At 40.9% G+C, this 24,240-nt stretch overlaps 1 protein-coding gene across 1 annotated transcript in view; it reads left to right on the top strand.

Moving 5' to 3' along the window:
- Positions 1 to 24,240, top strand: part of plxna4 (plexin A4) — a 311,022-nt gene that overhangs the window by 31,417 nt on the left and 255,365 nt on the right. Inside the window, exons 2-3 of the mRNA XM_084711313.1 lie at positions 2,740 to 4,088; positions 21,193 to 21,375. Coding sequence (XP_084567439.1) covers positions 2,844 to 4,088; positions 21,193 to 21,375 — 1,428 coding nt within the window. The 5' untranslated portion in view covers positions 2,740 to 2,843. The remainder of the gene's footprint in view (positions 1 to 2,739; positions 4,089 to 21,192; positions 21,376 to 24,240) is intronic.

The following is a 24,240-nucleotide window of genomic DNA, read 5'->3' as shown; positions in this document are numbered from 1 at the left end:
GAAGAACGTATAACCTTACAAAAGTGCCTTTGTTCAAAACACATCTCAGAGAGGTAAACAACTTTATTCTCGAGCCATTTTGCCTTTGGCCTGCATCAAGGTCATCATGAAACACTTTACAAACAACACTTAAACACTTGGATAGGGTAGGTATAAATAAGGAAAGTAAGGAGCAGAAAAAAATTCAAAACAGTTAAAAAAAGCACAAGACAACCAACCATGTCGTCAAACTGGCCACTATCAACAACTAACTGAGCTTACTAGCTAATGCACAGTAAGCAGCAATGCGTTTGTGACTTCAGTGTTACAGAAAAGGTTCATGTTGCACCCGTCCCCTGATACTTTGGTCCCATGCTTAAGACTAAGACTTTTCTCACTGACTAATAGTTTAGCCAACTGATAGGGGATAGCCCTTGTTTCTATTATTTTTTGTCTATCCCTTTCTTTCCCTTCATCCGCCCTCGTCATAGCTTTGGCAATGATCGCTCTTTGACTCACACTCATCTGTGCACAAACACACACATCTTAGCACACGTCACCTTTTCTATCTCTGTATCAGTTTTTATCCCTCTCATCATCCTCTCTGGTCCTCTTATCATGTGTTGAGAGGCTCAGTGCTCTGTTCTTTCTCTCTCCTTCTCTCTCTGGCTGCCAGGAGATGGAGGGGAGATTGGTAAGATTGCAGTGAGGTTGCGTTTGACACCACCACAACTTGTGATTGCTTGGATATGAACCTTAGATGAGATCTGTGGCTGGATAATGTCAGGTAGCGCCACCATTTATGGGCTCCAGCTTTCAAAGTGATCATAAGAAAAACATTCTAAACAATGGACCTAAGTTATTATGATGGCATAAATTATAATTGGGATGTAATGCTGAAATTAACAAAGTAAAAAAAAAAGTAATTGCTGTAATTTTTCCCTTTTGTTGGCTGCACCATGAAAATATTTGATTTTTTCTTATTTTATTTTTTATTTTACATTGTTTGTTTTATTTTTTGCTGTGAGCTAGGAACACAGCCATGACATTGTTCAATAAAACTCTCTTTTGCTGCTGGAGATTTGCATTAAGTGTGACAGACAAGCTCTCGCTTAGCTTTACTGTGAGTGACACTTCAAAGTTTTTGCTTGCTTCACCCTGTACCTCTCACACAACAGCATGCAGATTGTTAGAAATCGAATTTGAGAAGAAAATGTTAGTATTACTTGTACTATTTTTACATATTCCTTGATCATATGCACACTTCTATGCACATTTTGCACAATTCTATATTGTTTGGAACAAGTTAATACCTAGGTCACAGCTGCAAAACCTCCTTTTTGTATTTTTTTCATAAAGGACAAATTGGTATATGAAAGAAAAATAAATGATTATTCTATTTTCATATGACTGCTACCTTTTACATGATCCATAATATTCCACAAATAATAAGATTAACAGCTCATTCAGAGTAAAACTCAAGTAAACAAGTTAACTGAGTCACTTTAATTCATATCCATGTAACCATTTAAATTGTAATTTCTAATCTGAATGATGTCAGTTAGATTAAAGAAATATTGTCCATGTAAACATTAGTTAATAATTTACATTTGATTTCAGTGGGATACAGGTGCCAACACTAGAGTAATACTGTGGAGTTCCAGTGCAAGAAACTATTTGTATTCGTGTTGCGGGACTTTTATTCTTGTGTGTGTCTGTGTGTGTGTGTTTAAGACTAGTACCTGGGTACTACCCAGGTGAACACCACTTGTCATAACATTCAGCCTGCCACAGGAGAGCCCTAATGAGCAGGAGACACACACAGGGGAACACCATGTTTACAGGAAATGCTGTCATATCCGCTTGATAATCTGTGCTGCTGTGCGTTATACTGTGTGCTGGGGCACTTTGACTGTAGATGTAACAGTTGTATCCACAACATGCAAAATTTTCATTAAATTGGCATGGTTTTACATGAGTTGTGTGTGTGCGCCTGCCTGTTGTGTCTGCATGTGTAATACTGAATCTTTGCAAATGACCTAAGGACTATAGGGAAGCTTATTTCTGCAACCACTTGCATTTCCTCCCTAATTGTTCCTCTTCTGCCCATAAACCTCTTGCTTTGTGTGTGTGTGTGTATATGCATGCTTGTGTGTGTGTGTAGGTATGTTGAAGAGAGAAAGAAGGTCCTTTTCTCTCTGCTAGCAGTGTCAGCAGGTGAGCTGCCCTATTGGGAGAAAAGAGAGAAATCGCCAAAGCATGCAAATTGCTACTCCGAGGGGAGAATCAATTAGGTGCATAGCGGCTGGAGCAGAAAGGCATGGAGGGGCGGAGAGGGGCAGGGGTCCATGCAGAGAGATGGTGCAGAGCCATGCTGATCACCTCCTCTGAGACAATGCATTACTCCTCCTCTTCTGTCCCTTTCCTCAATCCATGGACTGATCCTATTGGCTAAAGCTCTCTCTCTCTCCACACACTGCCTTTTAAACCTCTACTGTGCCTCAGCCTCATTCCTTTTTTGTCTAGCCCACTTCTTTTCTAAGTATAGATTGTGCTAGAGTCTCAAGTGTGTGGCCTCTTCACCTGTTTTCCTCATTATTTTTTGTAATGATGCTCTGCTCTAATCTGTGCCAGATAAAATTAGACTTTAATAGTCTTCATATCCATAATGTATATCTAACAATACCATGTGACATTTGCCTTGGATCTGTAGTAATTTGTTTGTTGGTTTTCACTGGATTTTGTCTCTTCTCTTTTTAGGTGCATAATGTCCTCCATCTCAAGAGAGGCTTAATCCTGATTGGCCGACAGTACTGGACTGTGCCTCCTTCCCTCTCCTCACCGCTCCCAGCCTCAGCACAGCCATGACGTCCCTCACCAGGACATGGACCTGCTTTTTTCTTTGCTGCTTCCTGTCTAGTCTGGCACTTCCCGCGACATCACAAACAGTGGTGCAAGCCCCACAGGCTCACAGTGCCGCCTCCCAGGTGATCACAGCATCCCTTCAGGAGGAGGAGTATGCATCGTTTCGTGCTGAGAACCCAGAGTGGACATTCAACCATCTTGCGGTGGACTATCGCAATGGTAATGTGTATTTGGGAGCTGTCAATCGCATATACAAACTGTCCCCGGGCTTGGAGGTCCAGGTGTCTCACGAAACTGGCCCGGATGAAGACAACCGCAAGTGCTACCCGCCACGTATCGTCCAGCCCTGCAGTGAGCCGCTGACACTCACCAACAATGTCAACAAGATGCTTCTGATGGACTATCGGGAGAACCGGTTGCTGGCATGTGGCAGCCTCTACCAGGGCATCTGCAAACTCCTCCGCCTGGATGACCTCTTCAAACTAGGAGAGCCCTTCCATAAGAAGGAACACTACCTCTCTGGTGTCAATGAGAGCGGCTCTGTGTTTGGCGTCATTGTGTCATATGGCAATGCCTCTCCAGACATGCTGTTTGTAGCCACAGCAGTGGACGGCAAGCCCGAGTACTTCCCTACCATTTCTAGCCGCAAGTTGGCCAGAAACTCGGAGGAGGATGGCATGTTTGCTTATGTCTTCCATGATGAGTTTGTGGCCTCTATGATTAAGATCCCTTCAGACACCTTCACTGTCATCCCAGACTTTGACATATACTACATTTATGGCTTTGCCAGTGGGAACTTTGTCTACTTCCTGACTTTGCAACCTGAAATGGGGGGCGGACCAACCACTGGGTCCTCCTCAGCTGGTCGGGAACAGGTCTACACCTCCAAGATAGTCCGCCTTTGTAAGGCAGACACTGCCTTCAACTCTTACGTGGAGGTGCCTATCGGATGCATCAGTGGCAATGTGGAGTACCGATTACTCGAGGCAGCCTACCTGTCCAAAGCTGGTGCCATCCTGGCACGCTCGCTAGATGTGGCACCAGATGACGACGTTCTGTTCGCCGTCTTCTCAAAAGGCCAAAAGAGGCGTCCACGCCAGGCCTCACAGGACTCTGCTCTGTGTGTCTTCTCTCTGCGGAAGATCAATGAGAAAATTAAGGAGAGGCTACAGTCGTGCTACAAGGGAGAAGGCACACTGGACCTGGCTTGGCTCAAAGTCAAAGATATTCCCTGCAGCAGTGCGGTGAGTGCAACTATTACACACACAGAGACAAGTTCAATGATAGTGCTGGGGAAATATACAGTAATATATATTGTTATACTACTATTATACAATGCATGTATTCTACACATACTTTGGGTGCAGGTAATAGGCTAAGTATAATAATATAAATAACTTTATTTAAATAGAACCTTTCAAAACTGCCTTTTCAAAGTGCTTCATAAATAAAGGGCAAGAGAACAATCAAGTACAAAATCACAGTCAACAAACAAATACAAGTAACAAATTAACAGGCTAAAAAAGTAAAGATAAAACAATAAATGAAAGTACACATAAAACAGCAGATAAAATAAGTATCACATAAAACTAGAAAAGTGCGCTCAATAGAGTGCAGATCTTTACCAAGCAATCCAAAAAGAATATTTGGATGTAACCCCTTTGTAATCCACAGCATTTTGATTAGTAAATGTAATTTAATCATAATTAAATATTTCTGTTAGTAACAGTTTGCAATTACATTTATTTTGTAATTTCATTACTTGTAAATAGCTACTCTCTCGCACTGCAGGTATCCTATTAGACCATATGTGTGAAATTTTGTGTTTATTAATGTATGAATTATTGAGTTATGGCAAAAAATATTTTTGAGGTCACAGTAATCTTTGATCTTTGGTCACCAAAATATAAGCAGTTCATACTTGAGTTTAGGTGGATGTTTGTACCAAATTTGAAGAAATTCCCTCCAACCATTCCTGAGCATTCATCAGAGTGGGATGGATGTGAGGTCACAGTAACCTTAACCCAGTGACCTTTAACAACCAAAATCTGATCTGTTCGTCTTTCGGTTCAACTAGTCATTTGTTCCAGACTTGAAAAATTCACTCAAGATGTTCTCGAGATATCATGTTCACAAGAATGGGATGATTCACAAACATAATGCTGTGGTCACAGGTTTCAGCGTGGAGGCATAAAAAAAGGTTTTTTAAGCTTTTTCAGAAAATATGAATCACAGAGGTCCTTCAGCAACAGTCAAGAATTTTCACAAACACACACACACAAAAGCCAAAAAAAAAAAGCCAAACAGTGATGATTTCTTATTGTTTCTAACTAAGGGACACTGCAGGTGAGTTTCTCTGGAGGAAAATCAGTTGTGAAGGCTCCCCCACATGTGACTATAATGAGCTTGGGTGCACTGCGGGAGGCCTTCATGAACACTATGTTCTTGGGTGGGTTCATGCTCCATCACATTACGATGAGATATTAACCATCCACTGCCTCTTTTAATCCGCTCACCCTTTAAACAATGCAGCTGAATGCTCAGCCAAATTACCATAATTCCATTCTCCATAACAGCATTACAAATTCAGTGATTCAGTTCATTTGATTTCTCACTTTGTGCACATAAAAAACAAGGTTAAATTGGGTGTTGCATGTTTAGACCATCCTCACAAGCAGCCAGAGCTGTTTCATGTATTTTCTTGTTGATCTCCTATTATGTCATTAATAAGAGCTGCCAACCTGCCGAAATACAAAATGACCTTGATTAGAGTGCATTCGTCAGTTATCATGTTCCCCAACATATTGTAGCAAGTATAGCTAAATGAACCGTGCTCACATGACAATTTTGAGTTCAGAGAGGTGTAGGTAATGGGTTAAAACGACAGACTATCTGGTTCAGCTTACAGATCAGTTAAAGGTATATAGATACAGTCATTTTCTCGATTAATTAATAAGCTGTTTGGTCCATAAAATGTCAGTGTTGCTAACTCTTTCTCAAAGACTATGCTGTCCCTCCAGAATTTTGCAGGCTGTTTTTGAGATTGTTGTGGCCTAAAATGCCAAAATTTAAGGCAGCCTCTCTAAAAAAAAAAAAATCTGATGCATGTTGCAATGTTTTTAGGTTCCTTGCAATGAAAGTGAGAGGTAGTGTAAATTGCAAAAAAAGTTGTGATTTTTATTTTTAGAATTTATTTTTTGTCTCAATAACAATGATAAACCCAGTTTTCAGTATCTGTGACAAAATGAAGAAAAAAAAGTGAATAATAAAACATTGAGTCAGTGCATTGAGAACCTGAATGACATTTATATGGAGGACTGGTATGTTTGGTGGAACTTGCTGGAAGCCACAACGATTGGTCAAATTTGCAGAAAAGTTCAAGTGATTGGACAAAAATTGTGAAATCATCTTTGAGAAGCTGAGTTCAAAATGATTGAAATGATTAATTGATTATGAAAATAGCTGGCGATTAATAATACTAATTGACTTATCATTGCATCTGTAATGTACTTTATGAAATAAAACAAAAATTAAACATCCATGACCTTTGTGTCATTAGAGAAGAAGACTGAACTAATGCACTAGTGAACAAAAATACAAATATTTTACCAAGACATATAATCACGGGAACGACCAGTAGTATTGTCCTCAGTCAGACTCAGTGTTATCTCCAGGCGCTACAATGAAAACTTATACTGCCACAAATACTTGTAACAAGAATTTCATCGCTTGGTCATGGTCATATTTCAGAAACATAAATTTGATGCGCTCACAGCTGCTCAGTCCATATTGTTGTGACCTTAGCCATGCACTATCTCGAGACATTATGAAGTTGACCCTCTCTCGTGTTTGGTTGTGGAATCGCAGTGTTTATCTATTAATCTGTCTCTGGCACGGCTGCACACCGTCCGGGGCGCCTTTGTCTGCTGCTTGAGGGCCTGATAAATCATGCCTGGGGTGGAGCTGTCAGCAGGGAGAGGAAGTGTGAGGGAGCACGCCGGGGTTAGCGCTGAGGAATGATGCCATTTCAGCATGCGCCACAGTATCGCCACCGTCACCGCATAAATTAGACCCTGCTGAACAAGTGACGGTGGACTCTGCAGGAGATAGATGAGCTGTGACACACATACACGCACACGTGCCACCACACTTTTTAAGTATGGCTGCTGCAGAGATGGAGAAGGCAGTTTTTAAAGCCAGAGTGAGGCTTTTGATAAATGATAATAATAGCAATAAATAAACTGGTATACAGAAGGCCAATTAAGTGATTTATTAAAATGTAGATCATATGAATCTCGTCACAGTCATAAATACATGGAAACGCAAACGCACGCATAAATCAGAGGCCTATTGCTTGAGCATTAGTAAATTAGTAGATGTAAATGTGGGCCATAATATATTTCCTATGAGTGTTTTCACAATGAGAAACATGTTAAGATGTAGAGTTGTGAGTAAACTCTCATCTCATCTTGCATGTGTCTGTGATGGATGGTTGTCTTTCTAATATCCCATGGTTGATTTTTTTTTATGAATCGTTGGTTGTTAGTCTCTGATTAATTCCTGTGCTGCCTTAAATGATGCATGACTGGGAGCACCATGTCTCCGATATCATCAGAAATGTAGTTTAAACTCATCGTTCATGTCCTATCCAATCTGTGCCTCCCTCCCATGTGTGCAGAGAGCCAACACAGACACACGCAGTACATGTGCAGACATATGTTCATGCTCTTCCTTCAACATAACCAAACAAGACTGCTCCGAAGTCTGTGGAAGTCGGAGTGGTTTTTGGGTTTCTGCACTCATAAGATAGTCTAACTGAGAATTCACACAACCACATAAATATCAAATAAGGGTCTTACTGACTCTCTTACAACTCTTACACAAGTCTTACACTTCTCTTACACAACCTTGCTTTATTTTATGTCATTTCTCCAGCGAAAAAAAGGTTGAAGACATTTGAAGAAATAAAATTAGGTTGTTTTTGGATCAAAGATGAGATTCAGACTAATGAAAATTATATTTAAAATAGCTGCTCTGTAAAACCAGACAATGTATAAATGATGATCATATACTGCCTGTGGACTAGGTATGCATGAGTTTATTCATGAGACTGAAGTTGATTTTGAAATCAGTTTTTTAAAAATACTGTGTGCAGTAGGGCACGGTATCGTTTAAGAAATTATGATAACAGTACCCTTAAAGTCATCCTGATAGCAAGAGACTGCTTCGTCTTCTACCTTTTTTTCTACTTCATTCAGTGCCCATCATGTGAATTGAAACATTCCTGATCTAATCCTTCTGCACTTTATGCACTTATTTTTACCAAACACCCTGAGCGTGTAGTTTAACCATACTTTCCACTGTTGACAACATCTCAGCTTTTCTGACGCCGTCAAATACATGATGCTCAACTTGACCCCAAATATTAAGTAAGCATTAAATGCTTGCAGTGATTGGCACACAAACTATAAATATAGTCACCTTTTTCAAGATCTTGGTACACTTAGGATTGAATGCAAGTATTGTTTGACTGGAGAAGTTGAAATATTACTTGGCCCTGGGTTTATTCTGCCGTTACCTTAAAGATTTTGAGCACTGATACTCAGTCCTATTTGATTTGATTTTGATTTTTTATTAGGATATCTTTTAGCCCAACAGCCCTACACTTTAAACACCACCTTAATAGATACAAACAGAAACAATATTTGTACAAGTGTGTATGTGTGTGTAAATATATGTATAGGGAAATATATAGTATAGTATATAGTATATGCTGTAACATGAACTCAAAAGGCGTTGGTGGTGTCGTTCACAGTCAACCACCCTACCACCTCAGTATAATTCTAGCTGCCTTATTCTGTGCCCTTCCTAAGCCTTCCTATGACATGGATTGCAGCATTGTCCAAAATTGCGGAGCAATAGCTGACCTGACTGCCAGTTAAAATTTGGGTTAACTGTTTCAATACCTCCATAGCCCCATTACTCAGTATTTTTGTTAAACTTGCTTAAAGTAACTCTGGCCCATGTTAGCAGCTTGTTTCTCCCTGTATTTTTTCCACTTTGTAGCACTTTTCTGAGCTTGCAGCTTTGCAAGAGGACCTGGTTTATTGGAAATTGTAGTAATCTGTGTCCACTTTGAGGAGGAAACAATTCTTGAATGTGTCTGTGTTACAATTTTTTAATCAGAGACGGAAACACTTTGAGATACTAATGTTTCCGAGAAGTAATCAAATCATCAAAGTAGGTATAACTATGTTCAAGGACACGAGCACATTTACAGGCTTGAGTATGACGGTATAAACACTCACTTCTGCCAGACCTTTGTTCCACTATACCATCTTTAAGAGGCTTTCAGTCAGAGTGGGAGAGATGGAAAGGGGGGAGAAGTTGTGAAGAAAAAGTAGGCACAGAGAGTGGCATTATGGGTGAGAGAGTAATAGGGAGGATGGATGTTAAGAGCGGGGAGTGAGGGGTGGATGCGTCCTCTCTCCCCCAAATGGCCACGCTTGGCTGAGCCACATAATGCCTGCTCAACAGTATAAGTCTGCAAAGGGCCTGCATCCATAGATCATTGTGAAGTGGCATGTGACCTATAAAAAAACGCTGCCTGCTCCCTACATGTTCACTGTGTCAGCAGAAAAAAAACAGAACAACAAAACAGCGGGATCGCAATAAATTCACTCTCTGCTCTCGTCCCTCTCATCCTTGATTCATTGCTCACTGCCTGTGCTGCTCTTTTCTCCTTTTGCCTGTCCTTCTCCTCATGTTCTTATAAAAATAGTTGCCACCGTCCCAGCTTCTCATTCTGTTATTCTCCCCCTCCTTGAGTCCGTCTTTCACCCCCCCTTTATGTCTTCTTACAATGCTTTCCATAAACACACAGCAAAGTACTGTCTGAGGAAAATTACAAGGTCGCCTGTAAGTCCCTGACAGGCCACGGCCATCCCCTCATCCCTTCTGCTAATGATCATTAATTACATGTCATTAACTAACATGCCACGGGCTATTCTTCCACATTTGTCATGTGCTATCGACTTCACATTCTGAATTCACTCCAATTAATTAGATTATTCTACTCGGCCGCTGTTTCTTTGAGTCATTTTCTTGATCTCTCCCACAGTCCTCCCAACACACGTGCTCACGCCTCCCCTCGTTTCATCCTTCACTTGAAAGGAACTCTTCCAGTATGACATTCTCTGTCTTCCCCTCCAGGCTCATTTTTCATGTAATTATCGCCTTTTCTTTCTTACGTTTTGCTCTATATTTGACCAACCTTTGAACGGTGTTGTCTGCCACTGTGCTGTCCATCTCCATCCCTCCTCCTCCTGATTGCGGAGCTTAATCAGTAGCCGGCTGCTGCTGCTGCTGCTGCTGCTGATGAGTCAGTCTAGGCCACATCCTCAGGAAGGGAAAGACTAGTGGATTCATTAAGAACATCCAGACTCTGCCCCCCCACACTTCACCCCACTCCATCCACATATCCGCTATCCTGCTTGCTGGCTGGCTCGCTAATTAAATCTCCATACATGATACCACTTGCTAAAGGTCAGAATCCATCACAATATCATTATTCTGTGATTAAACAAATGTCTCCCGCTTCCTTCACTATACTCTGCTGACTGGCCTGTACCTGAAGACACTGACTGAGCTGGGTTCCTCCATTTCTTTCCCCCATTGTTTCTGTCTTTTGTCTGGCTCTTAAACTCTTTTGTGTGCTCTGTCTCTATTTTCCCACTATCTAATTCTTTTACTCCCCAGTGAGCAAATTGCCAATAAGTCCAACCTTTATGAAGTTCATCACAGTCATATCATATACTTGTTGAACTGTGTAACATTATACAGCACTAAAATATGTCTGTAGTATTATAACATAAATGTAATACCTGTCAATGCACAATATGTAAATTCTGCAGCTAGGGGTCTCTCTCACATTAAAAAAATAACAAAAGACGTAGTTTGAGGATGTTGTGAAGTGGCATGGGATCATGGGAGTTGTTATCCTCAACCAGCATAGTTGATCTAAGTCCGTCTGATGTGACTCAGGCAGAAATCATGGTTATGGATGAGGTAATATTAAAGTTTTATTAATGTTACGTGTAGTCACATGTGCCAACTTCCTCTCTCACTCTCCGACGTGTCCGGTGTATCTTGTGTTTTCCCGGAAGTCATAACAACGAGCAACGTTTGGGACAAAATATGCGCAAGTGTTACATATCCTATCTTAAATGTGATGCAGTCTCAAGGGGCTGTTCAGATGTTGCGTCTTTTGCACAGTCACTATTTTAACTGGAGACGTTGACAAGAGAGCTCAGCAATAATAGCGGTGCTGGCACGGTGCACATGCGTTAACTTTTCAAAGGCAGCAGTTGTACCACAGGTCATGTGAGAAGAATAAACCAATCACTTCCACAGGACTTGCTCGACCCTTTCCCTCCAAGGACATCACAACAGGTCAGCCTAACTGAAAATGGAAGAGTGGCTGATTATAATTAGCTGTGCGACCTGTCAAGATCTTACTATTCTAACACCAAAAGAATAAATCTCTGGAGATGGATCTCAGAGCTTTGGATAACTGGTAAACACGATGATATTCTGTTGTTATATTATTAGTTGTAATAGTTAATTGTTGTGCTAGCTAGCGAGTCATCAGGCTCACCAGTGCATATCTGGCTATGAACAAGTATAATTAGCTACTCTTCATTGTCCTGCAGAGCTGATTGCTTAATGACGGCAGGCTCAACAGTTGCTCCCAAGCAACTTGGATAAAAAGATGAGCGCGGCACAGCTGGTGTGTTCCACGAATTTTTAGACTCAACAGCCTCTAATATAACTCCTCCACTAACTACATCCTGACAAATGACCACAGAGTTGCATCATCATCTCTGACACAACATTGACCAAAAGAAAATATAAAAGCTGTTCTATTGAATTGTGATTGATTGAACTTAATACTACATGAAATATCAACTCTATGTAGTTGGTAATACATGCAGACTTGTTTTTCTGGATTTCTGTCAGTTTAATAAATACAGTCTAGGATGAAAATTAAATGGTAATGTCTAGTAATCATTCTGAAAGAAATAATGAAATATTTTCTGCCTGTACACAGTGAAACACGGGTTAGGAAGTTATCTGATAAGTCTTTCTCTTTATGATGGTAAGTTCTATTTTCAGCTCTGAGTTTGGTTTGTGAATTCTTTTTCCCCTCCCATGTCTGCTTCTCTTAAATTCTTATCTTGCCTCTGAAGTTCTCTTACCTTCTCCCTCTCCTGGCTCTGCTTTAGTGATGTCTCAGTTTCTCTCCAAAATCGTCATGCTGTTCCGTTAGTTCCTGATTTGAATGTTTTCCCTAACCAATATTTATTATCTGTTGTAGGCTGCTCCACTAACGGTTGGCAGGTGCGAGCATCCGCAAACATAATTTAACAAAATATCACAGGCTTATCAAAGCTTGCCTCCTCACATTGAAACCTGCCAATGGCACACGCAAATAAATCAACTTTGTTTCAGGCACACCCTGAGAGGTGTGTGTACAGCCTAGTATGCCCATACACACTCCAATGCATGCTGATCTGCTGCGTTTTCCTGCATTGTTTAGTATGAATGTGCACTAACTCGGACTATCATTCCCCATTTTGCATTCTATAACTGCACTGATCTGCCAAGATTGATGGCACATCTACCCTAAAATGACATGACCGTGGAGCATTGAGCCAGCCCTGCGTGTGTGAGCCCATATATATATTCTTTCTTTCTTCAGTTCTAATCATTGTGACTGGTTTTCGAAACAGTCCCCAGGGCACCATACAAAGGGGAAGTTAAATCTACTCTGTGACAGCTCTTGTACTCTGCATTCAAACTGAATTTTGAGCATGATTCAGTCAGAGTGCTGCAAAAAAAAAAAAAAAAAAGCTCTCTTTTTTGGAATGCCCTGCGGATGCCATAACAAAATGACAGAGCACTGATCCCCAGCAATCAGAAACAGATTCACAGTGGCTTGTGCTCTTACCAAGACAATAAAGTACACATTGATTTTAAGAAGAATCACTGCAGAATAATATCACTGACAAATAATTCATGTTCCTGTCTTTCAGTAACCATATTAAGAATAGATGTGAGGTCATGGGGCTCAAGCTATTCTTAAACTTTGGTCATTATTTGCTTATATATGTTTTGCTATTGCTATAATTATGAGTCTAATGAGAGACGAGGACAGAATGGGAGACATCAGTAAGTCAACTTGGGAGGATGTACTATGCCTGGGCAATAAAAAAATTGTGATATTTATCGTTTATAGATGTTTCATCAATAGCAATAAGAAAATTGTTAACTGGAATGTTCAGTAGCTTCACTTAAACACATTAAATGTAATCCGCCAAGAAACCACATAACAAATATGCTCTGGCTCATAATATCCCTTGATAATGCAGTGTGCCATGCGTGACATGCATAAAAAAAATAAAGTGGTCACATTAAATCTTTTTTCTCCTGGTCTGTATTAAAAAGAGCTAATTAAAACCTATCAGTAATTTTCTTTATCGACTGAAATGAAGCAGTTTATTTTATGAGGATTTTTTTTAGCCATATTGGCCAGCTCTAGTGTGTCGGGAGAGTGGAACCAGTTCTCATCATAGCCCTGTACTTGCAGAACTGCATTTGTGCAAGCAGAGCCCTTGTAAGGATGATCTCCTGCTCTTAGATACTTGTCTGTGTGCTGCTATCACATGCACATGCCTGATTTTTATGTGCATCGGGTTTTGAGACTAATTACATGCCATAATGGATCTGCCTTTCTCTCTCTCCAGAGTAGACTTTTACAGTGCACCCAGTGCAACATCTCCCTCTCTTACAAAACAACAAAAGGACAAAAAAGTGAATATGGAATATCTGTACAGGATATTTGTACAAAGTCAATGTACTCAATGATGCAAACTTGCTAACTTTGGTTGATGCTGGACAGTATGTACCGTGAGTTTTTCAAAGTGTCATAATTAAATGTGGTTTTAATGCTAATTAAAAGTTGACACGGTAACACTTACAGCTGGGAATTTATACTGAGGTTTATTGTGAAACCAGTAATCTTTTCATCACTACTAGATGCTAAATTTTGCATAACCCATAACCCATGTATTGGGTTCTCTGGTCAGCCATTCACCATAACTCCACACCGATGCGCCCAACATGATTTGCCTTTCGACTAATCTCTGGGCACTGCATATAAATTTCATCCTAGAAATGTTTTACTGCTGCTTGCGCTGCTGGTAATATGTTTGTACATGTGAAATCAGAAGTAATTATGTGTGTTTGTAGGAACATTTGACCAGCGGGGCTTTGATGTTGAGGCTTCTCTCTTCCTTTGGCACTCTTCTTCTCGCTCATTCTGTTTCTTGTTTCCTGAAACAGGCATGTAAAAGCAGAAGAGCCCTCAGATGGCTCAATTGAATAGAAGGTTGGACAGTCTCCAAAACAGACACTTTTTGTGAAGAGGGAAATAGGAAAATGATTTAGGCAGACAGGACACAAGTGGAAGAGTGCACTGCACATCTCACTGTGTGTGTTTACTTTATAGTGTGTGTGTGTGCGCGCGCGTGTGATGGTCTGTTCTGTCACGCGTTGCTAGAGTGATGGAGGGCACCACGGATCAGTAGTCAGACAGACTACGTCTTGGCACAGTAGTCAGTGGTCCATCTGATACACATCACACACACACATAAGCACACTGTCACACTCACTGGCACACTAACAAATGAACGGTAGAGCTTAATTTAAACTTGCATACTCAAAGGTTTTAGCTAGAGTGTCACAGTTTACATAACTCACCACAGTAGTCATTGTCTCACCAAAAGCTACCAGTAGAGTTTGAACTAGAATTGAAATAAACTTGAGTATTTAAGTCAGTCTGTTGACACATCCCACCATTATGTTTGCATCCATCTCAAATACCTTCACTTGCCAGGTTGTTAGGTACATCTAGCTTAAATGAATGCAGTCTTGCAGAAAGTCCTGCCATCATGAAATGTTTGCTAAACAGTTTGTAGTAAATCTTATGTGCACAGCCATAAACACATACTGCATAAAGCAGTTTTCAAACTGTTTTAATTCAGATGGTCTAATTTGTCTACTGCCATGTACTAATAAAAATATCTTAAGTTAAGTGTTTTATATGTAGGAAATAAATATTCATTATCCAGCAAATGAATACTTTAAAGGATTAGTGCTACCATACTTTAGATGCCTTCTAATCACTGTGAACTAAACATGCTTCTGCAAATCGTGATATATAAGCTGAAGTAATGACTGCAGTTTTTGCATATGCTTCACTTCAGAGTGACTCAGTGTTTCTGCAGGAGTCATACAGCCAATGTTTGAGCATAGTTAAATTGAATGTTGACATTATATCTTACAATGAACACTGCATACCCACTTAGTCATGACATAATTCTCTAGTGCCGCCAATCATCCTGGCAGGTCAGTCATTTAGCACAGTGGGACTAGAGGAAATACTGGATTTTTAAGTGGCTAATTATGCAAAGAGCAACTACGAGGATATATTTTTTCATTTTACTCCTCCACTCTTTCTTAGTGAGAAAGGTTTTCCCGTGCAATTACCAATAAGTCTGCAGTGAGACAAGCTAACTGTAAGCAACAATTGTTACGTGAAGACTTTTAACAACAGAAAACAAAGTGAAGAATTAGCATGGTAAAATGGATCGGAGAAGGAAGTCTGATGGATGGAGTGTATTAAAATAGATAGAAGAAATGGCTGGAAGTGCAAGAAAATGGACTCTTCGGAGCCTCTTACGGTTAAGCAGCGACATGAAGCGCAGTGTCTCAGTGGTTTAATGTGTGTCATTAACTTCGTGAACTTGCAGCCAATGGAACAGGCCCTCACAACACTACAAGCCCAGATTAGGCCATACATCAGAGAGTGTTGGAGAGCGGATCTCTTTCAGTCCCCACTAATCGCATTGAGCAACTCTCTCTCTGTTTCGCGTGCGCCCACTGCCCCCTCTCTTTCTCTCCACTCTGTATCTGCTGATCCCTCTGCACAGTCCAGAAGAGAGCTCTCTTTGTGCTGGTGCTGGCAGGCAAACAGAAGCAGAGAGATGGATATGGCTGAGAGTGACCTGATTCTGCCTCAGTGCCTGGCCTCTGTCCAAATACAGAGACTCTGCTCTCCTGTCCCTCTGTCTTCAGGGAGGAACCCCCTGTCTCTCTCTCCTCTGTTGCTACGCTGCGGGACGCTGGCTGGAATTCCTACCAGACCTGAGCAAGAACTGAGTTTGTAAATACAAGTCATTTGAGATGTTGGTTGCTGTTAGTGACCTAGTGGTTCTTCTGATTACTCACACATGTTCAGATGTGTGCATGTCGCACCCCTGAAAAGTGGGGAGAAATAATCACAAGGGTTATACAGGGGTGTTTCCTCAGCCCGAACTTTATTCTAATAAGAAAGATACCACGGTTACTCTGGTCCATAGTCTGAGACAGAAGCAATCAATTTCAGTCAGATTAAGACCTCTCTGTAGGTTAAAGGTTAACACTGTTATGACTTCAATTAAACAATAAAGAATACAGTAAACAAATAATAGATAATGCACAGTGAGCAGGCCATTATTGGTGCAGAAACCTGTTGCGAAGTGGAGGAGGGGCCTTAATAGGCTCATAATCTGCTCATTACATGGTTACTTATTAATTTGACACAAAATATGAATTTAAAAACTAATTTTGTATGCCCTTCCAGAGTCTATGAAAGAGAACTGCATCCATAGCAATGGTCTGTTATACATAGAAATGGGCTTTTATACAGAAATAACAGACCTTAGAATGCTGTAGTCAACCAATCAGAATAAATTATTTAACAAAGCGATGTAATAACTTGACAAAAACAACTAATTGTAAACAGGGATGAAGGTGTTTGAAAGTATTGAGCCTCATTTACTGGTTTCCATACTTTTTCTTGGTAATGTGTTTATGGAGATGGAATGAAAGAAAAACAGTGAGGACTGAGCCTAAATTAAACGCCTAGATAATCTTATTTGAAGACAGCAGTCCTTTGTGGTCTGTGCAGTTTGTCTGTGTGAGGGGTTGGCACCATGATTTTATTCCTAATTGCAAATATCTTGGAACATTTTACTGAGTCCTTCAACATTTTATAATTTGTGTCTATGCAGAAGTTAATCAAGTCAAGTCCGTGCATATAAAGCCCTCATGAATGAGATCCTTGAATGCAAAAGACAGAAAAAGATGAAAAATCTTCCTCAAGGTCTACATTTAGTCAGTGTTTGCCAGTGCTTGGACAGCATGTAAAGCACTGGCCATCAGAAAGGGCGGATAGAAAAAGAAACAAAAAGTTGCAACACTCTGAGTTTGAAAATGCATTAATGAGATGGGTTCAGAGAGAGAAAGGGGGCATAAAATGTGATAGACGCAGTGACAGCAGTGTCTTATTGGCAGACAATGTCAAAGGCTACACTGATATTACTTGGTATTCTGACTAGAGGCCGCTTTGGCATCACAACTACAAATGTCATGTTTTGGTGGTGGCGTAATGAAAACATGTCTGCTTCCTGAAAGGGACTGACAGAATGAAAGTATATTTCATTAGATTGCCGAATGCGAGACAGAGATGGCGGCAGTGATTGGCAACCAGCAGGAATAATACAGCATGTGTCAGTGACAAGAGATGAAAACACACACTTACACACACACATTTTTACACATATAAAAACATCCTCTTCTCACACATGCATCTCCCCACACTTACGCAGTCACACACGAGCGTGTTGACAGAAGCAGACAGATGATGTGATTTTTTTTTTTTTTAATTTTATGATGAAAATCATTTTTACTTTTTTGGTAAAGTAATCAATCTTGGGAGAAATGGCTGCACCTTTATTATCTTTTGAGCCAGCATTCAATCATCGGGGCCCCAAATACTACAAAATACTCCATTTTGCCTCTAATAGACCCTGTTAACCTTTGAACCCTGCTACAAGGAGGCTCCTTTATAACCGATGGCAGCACAGAAAAGGTGTTATTTTCTGTCGCAAAAGCAAGTAATATTAACTTATGCATAGAAAAACAGCTTTACTGGTGACTGAAGTAAGTGGACACCAGTTGAAATTAGGTGTTGGGGGAAAAAACGTAGATTCTTAGATGCATCATGATTAAGTATTATGAACCAGTGCAGAAAATTTAATGATTGGATACTTGAAACCCAGTTCTCAACATTTTGGTCATCTGTAACAATTTTGTAATAATGGGCTGCACGTTCCTTACAGCTGAGCCAATGGCGTGGTGGAACATAACAGACGTGTGTAATGTTTACGTGCTAAGCTAGGCTCCTTCTTGAGTTTTGGTGAGAATGGGTAGCTGTGACCAGCGTTGGCTTGTAGAAGGGAAGAGGAATTGTTTTGATTTGAACTGTCACTCAGAAAGGAAGGTAGAGTAACGCTGAAAACCAGAGCGATATTTCACTGTGATTTTACCGACTGACCCTGGCTCTCATCAGAGCGCCATTAATCTAGCAGTGAGCCACCACAGGACTTGTAGGACACAGAGTGTATTCTTGACAACAGCTCATTCTGAAAAGGTCGCGGTGGGGAGAAGGCAAGGAAAAATTGTCCACTTTAATATGTTTCTGTTGTGCAGCATTATTCATCTGTGTTTACTCTCAATCTTGCATTGTTATCTATCATCCCTCCTTCCTCTATCTGTCTTCTGTTTGCTCTTTTTTGTCCTCATCTCAACCCTCCAACCATATGACACAAATCTTGACCCAAATTCAGGTCATCCCTATCGATCATTCATACCACTTCATATAACCCTCCATGTTATAGCCTGAAGCTCAAAGCGGCCCAGACAAGCCATGTTCCATTTGTCTAATGAAAGGCAGACCTCATATTTCCTCTGTGACTCAGTCTGAGGCTTCTGATGATGATGGCCTTTAGTGAAAGGTTGTGAGGAGACACTTGGTGCTCGCGGGATTGATCGAGAGCCCAGGGGGTGCACTTCCAGGACGAAAAAAAAAAATGAAAATAAGACATAAACTAACAGAGCCTCTGCCCCCCAGAGTATCCCACCTCTGACAGTTCAAACCACTAGGCAACTGAAGATTTGAAATGGTTCGATAGGTTTTAAGCCAAATGAAAGTCAAAGATCTCATTGGCGCATGTTCATGTTTTTCCTCTGAAGCTTTGATTGCAGATTAGGATGTTCCTGTGTGAGCCCCAGGTAATTTTCCATAAGCTTAAAGTTAGACTTTTCTCTTGTTTTGTTTCACCTGACATGTTCATTTGTTGTTAGACATTAATTTAATTTCAGCTAACCATGTGTTTTCCTTATAATTAGCTGTTCTGAACCAGTGCATGCCCAATCATTCATATCAGACCAATATTGCTCATAATGTATTACAAGGGCTTCATTTGAACATTGAAATCAGCCAGCAGGCAATTGCTTTTCGTCAAGTCATTACATTAATACTTGTATTTCATAACTCATACCCACTATCTCACCTTACTCCTGACATTTTCTGTGCATTTTGAAAGAAAGTAAAGGCACTGTCTAGTGCCAAGGCATTTCTCCCCACAGCAGCCCACCACATTGCTAAGCTATTAATCAAGAGCGGTCCCTGCTTCAGTCCTAAACCCAGTGTTTCAAATCCATCCATACACACAGAATAATGACCAATCCCCAGCGCCATTATTCTCTTATCAAAACCCATAAGTCATTCTGCTCACAGTGACTGGTATGAATATCCCCCCTGCAGGATAAAACACACGTATGCAAACACAAAATGTAGAGAGGCCCAACACATGAAACACGCACATCTGTATTTAATCACAAAATCACAGCCGCATGTCCACACAGAAAGCATAACAGATGAGCTTCCATCGGGAGTTATATTAGTCTCACAACTAATACTGTTTTTTATGTACGTAGAAGCAATGCAGTGATTTGCCTCAGTGTGACGATGCAGCACTTCTTCTTCTTTTTTTTTTTTTTAGTTCTCTCAGTTCACTTTGAATCATTTCACATTGAATATCTTGCCGCACTGGCAATTCTGCAGTTGCTGTTGCATTGGGTGGACGGTGGGGAATTGTGCCTGACAGAGCAGCCTCTGGCGCTATTACAGAGCAAGCGCCTGACTGCAGTCTTCTTCCATCTTCATCTCTCTCTTACTTGTTCCCACACTTGCCGTTTATTGCATGAGGACCAGCTGACGCACAAAGCGTACAAATCCTCACACATTTTCTCTCACATCCAAACTGTTTCTCCCTTGTTGACCTAAGCCCTATCCGTAACTATAGGCAAAAATAATCTCAGACACACGACTGATTCTTATTTTCATTTATTTTGAACTCGTCTTTGCTGTTTATCAGGTCACTTGTAGGTTTGTATCTTGATAATCATGCTTCATATAGCTACCAGACTCTCTCTGCCTAGCTTTCCTCAAATCTTCCTCCCTGAGAAACTTCATGAAGTGTTGGGCCAGACTGTGCTCTTTTAATTTGTTGTAAAAACATTTGTATTTAGAATTAATATCCCATCTAGGAGAGGACTCATAACAAAGCCCTCCACATTTACAGTAGAAACTAACACCAATCAATGCTTTAGCAACAAAAGGCAACCACTGAACACTGCTAATAGCTTAATTCTCAAACCTGGACGAACGCCCTGTAAGCAAATAAGGGAAGTACACAGGAACGATCAACTAAAAGAAAAGAATTCTCCCAGGATAATTTAAGATTATACCATATAAATTCTACAGAGGCTGAATAAACTGTGCAAGAAAGCAAACCACTCTAAAGCAGCATGATGTGGTGTCAGGAAACCTGGAAGCAATGGCCAGCTGCCTCCGGTTCCTTGACGACCTCAACCAGTAGTCAACACACTGGAAGACAAAACAAACTCACAACACAGCAAAAACACAACAAAAGAACATGGCACCAGTCAATGCTTTAACAACAAAACACAACCGTTAAACACAAATAACAGTCTGATTATCAATCCTGGACGAGCCCCCAGTTTCGTTTGGGTTTGGGTGCAGCTCTGAGACCCATCCAACAAAGGGATTAACTAAAAGAAGGAATTTCACTTAACAAAGATTAATTTAATTTAACAAATGTAATGAACAAAGGAAGTTGACAGGAAAAGCCGCTAGACTGTAGGATGACGTAGATTTTATGTGACCTGGAAGCAGTGGCCAGCTGCCTCCAATTCCTTGATGACGTCAACAGGCAAACTGAAAGACGAGCAAACACAGCAACAAAACTGCAAATCTTGACAGAGGCCCTGGGGCCATAACCATAATATACTAATCTCTCCTCCTCTTCGTCACTGCAGCTCTTGACCATTGACGACGACTTCTGCGGCCTCGACATGAATGCGCCGTTGGGCGTGTCTGAGATGGTGCGTGGAAAGCCTCTCTTCTCCGACGCCGTTGACAAAATGACCTCCGTCATCGCCTACGTCTACAAGAACCACTCGCTGGTCTTCGTGGGCACCAAAAGCGGACGAGTCAAGAAGGTAAGAAGCGGGAATGTAGGAAGAAGGGTTGCAGAGGTGGCTGATTGATGAAGGCAGAGATTTGGTTTCTCTTTTTCAGAATGTGGAGCAAGGGCTGGGAATTAGGGACCGCTGGGTTGGAGGACGGATAGTAGTAGTAAGGCAGATTGACTTTCAGGCAAATCAGCTGAGTTGGCTGTATTTGCAGGAGGAAGAGGTGCGTGTGTGTGCATGAAAGAGGGAGAGTGAAAGGAGGAAGTGTGTGTACTTCATTGTGGAGAGAATTTGTGTGTGTGTGCGTGTGTGTGTCTTGAGGAAGAGGGGATCAGGAGAACCCCAGAGGGGGTTTTATTTCTAGGGCCAAGCCTATCTGGTATCTCTCAACATCCTCCTCATCCACTGCACCATGTATCACACATACACTTGTATACACTCGGTATCAGGAGTATCCGCTGCACTTTTCCTTCACTTTGGACTTGTAGAAAATCCAGAGCCCTGGGGGCAGATTGTAGCACACATCAGCATGTTGCAGAACTTGCTAGACAGCACAGATCAGCATGTTGCAGAATCGATTAGACAAAGTTTCTTATCTGTTTCTTGGGGCAAATTGAGGGATCAGAATAGTTTGAAATACAGCATTTATTAAGATCTTAAGTTTGCTGCAGCTACAGCGTGTCAGTACAAGAAAGGTCCGGCACTGGCCAAAATCACTGGCTCAGATATTAGGGGGAAAAAAAGTACTATATCTGTATAAAAGGCTAGTCCGATACAGTCCATTAGCTTAAACTGTGAAGTGCTTTGAGCAACATGCCATGAAGAAAGATGTGTCACAGTAACGCAGATGAGCAGCATGTGTCACGTGAACAGTAGCTAGAAGGTCAGTGAGACATGTCAGCAGTGTGTCCATGCCAGCTGTGTGAAGTTACTCTAAGCTCAAGGAAGAAAAAAGCAAAACAGGCACAAGCAATTTACTGTAACTCATCAGTCATGTTGTGGGTTAAGTATTTCATCCTTCATTTGAGTAGAATATTTGTTTAATATGGCTTTTTTTTGTATGGCCAGGTTCAGCAAAGTGCATCCTCACAAATGTATTATAAACAGATTAGTACAGAAGCGTATATCATTCTGTTGAGACAAGTGCACCTGCTCTTTATGAAATAATTGAAAGATTTTCAGGTTAAAAAAATATTCTGAATTATGAGGTTTTTTTTGTGTAAAGAAAGGCTCTGTTTTCTGAATTAATATGATAATTTTCAAGTGAAAAAAGTGCTTTGCTTTTCTTAATTAATAAGATAATTTTATCACGTAAACAAAACAGAGCTGAAATTCCTTTTACAAGAAAAATGATCTTGCTAATTTAGAGCAGAGCAAATAATAATAAACGGGACAAATAATTTTTCTTAAGCAAATTCAGTACACTTCCTTTTTTAATAGAGGGGAAAAAACAGTATCTGATTGGTATTGGCAGATAACTCAAGGTCGCCGTATTGGCAGTGCTATTTTTTTTTGTAATTTTTGACATTTTTGTGTAGTACTTTGGTAATGTGTCAAGAGGAATCTATCTTATTATTACATTTGTAGTCATTTTGGGATACGGTCTCTCATGGCTTGAAAGCTGTAAACCTGTGAATTCTTTTTGCAGCTCGAAGTGTCAGCCGCAGTGAACATCTCTTACCATAACTGTCTCTGCCTTGAAAAACATGTCACATTCTGTGTGACAGCAAAGCCCTTGGCTAAACAAGATTTGTCCCCTCAGAGTTAAACAGCACTGGATAAGCTGGGTTTTGGCGTGTTGTGACTTCCACCTTAGACTTTCCTCATGCCCCTGTGCCCTACCCCGTGTGGTAGCCCTTTTCTGGCCTAATGGGATGATGCACTGCTGCTAGGTGTGATAGAAGGGTGGTAGCTCCTGTACTTTAACTCCCGCTTTCTCGCACTCGCACACACGTATACATCGTGGGGCCATGACTGAGACAAATTCTAGGGCGGCTAGGCCAGTGAGCCTCACAGGCCTGGGGAAAACCGCATTACACAGAGAGGAGGAAAGGAGAGGGATGGAGGGAAGCAGAGGAGTGTTGAACTGGAGGGGTGAGACTGGACAGTGATGGACTATATTCCTGAAATGCATGTCTTAAAGTGAGGAAGACTGCTTGTTTGTACGCGGTATGGTCAAAGACAGAAAGATGAAAGTTAAACAAAAATGTGATTGAGGCCAGAACAAGCAACTGATGTCAAGAGTTGCCGGAGTGCTGGTTTTTACATTGTTTGTTTTTGGTGATTATGGGCCTCTGCCTGTGTTTGTTGTTTTTCTTCCACACAGGAGCAAAGTGGTTGAGGCAGCAGTTTTCCATGTTGTAAGACAATAACCAACACGTAGGCAGATGCTTCAAACAGGGGAAATATGTAATCATATTTAATACCTACTGCTCATCTGTGATGATGAGTGCCAGTTAGGAAGTGGAAATTTTGTGGCTTTGAGTTTTAAAAACATTTCAAGTTGTTTTCAGGGTATTCTGAATATTGTTTTTGCTTCAGGACGTTATACACATTTTTTTCCTTTGTGCTTTTCTTCTTTCCCTTGGCGTTTCTCCAGACATCCCTCTCAAAACCACACATTGGCACTCGAGAGAATCGTGTCTGCAGGATTTTTGGCATTGTTCTCACTCAAAACTCAACATGAATGAAGATCAAATTGTGCACATATGGTGCGTTCAGCCAAAGAAACCCCGCTGACGCATACCGTCTTTGACAAAAGGTGATCAATATCCTGTGTCAACTCAGGCATACACACACAGCCCCATTACAACCCCATCCTCCCCTCCCATGTACATACTTCTCCTCCCCTGTCGTTAACTGTATACCATTAGATGACATCACAGGCAATAA

This window comes from Lutjanus erythropterus, chromosome 22 (genome assembly GCF_056507025.1).
Source record: "Lutjanus erythropterus isolate fLutEry1 chromosome 22, fLutEry1.hap2, whole genome shotgun sequence".
NCBI classification, from domain to species: domain Eukaryota; kingdom Metazoa; phylum Chordata; class Actinopteri; order Lutjaniformes; family Lutjanidae; genus Lutjanus; species Lutjanus erythropterus.
The sequence above is the reverse complement of the archived record's forward strand: the minus strand, read 5'-3'. Positions and strand labels throughout refer to the sequence as shown.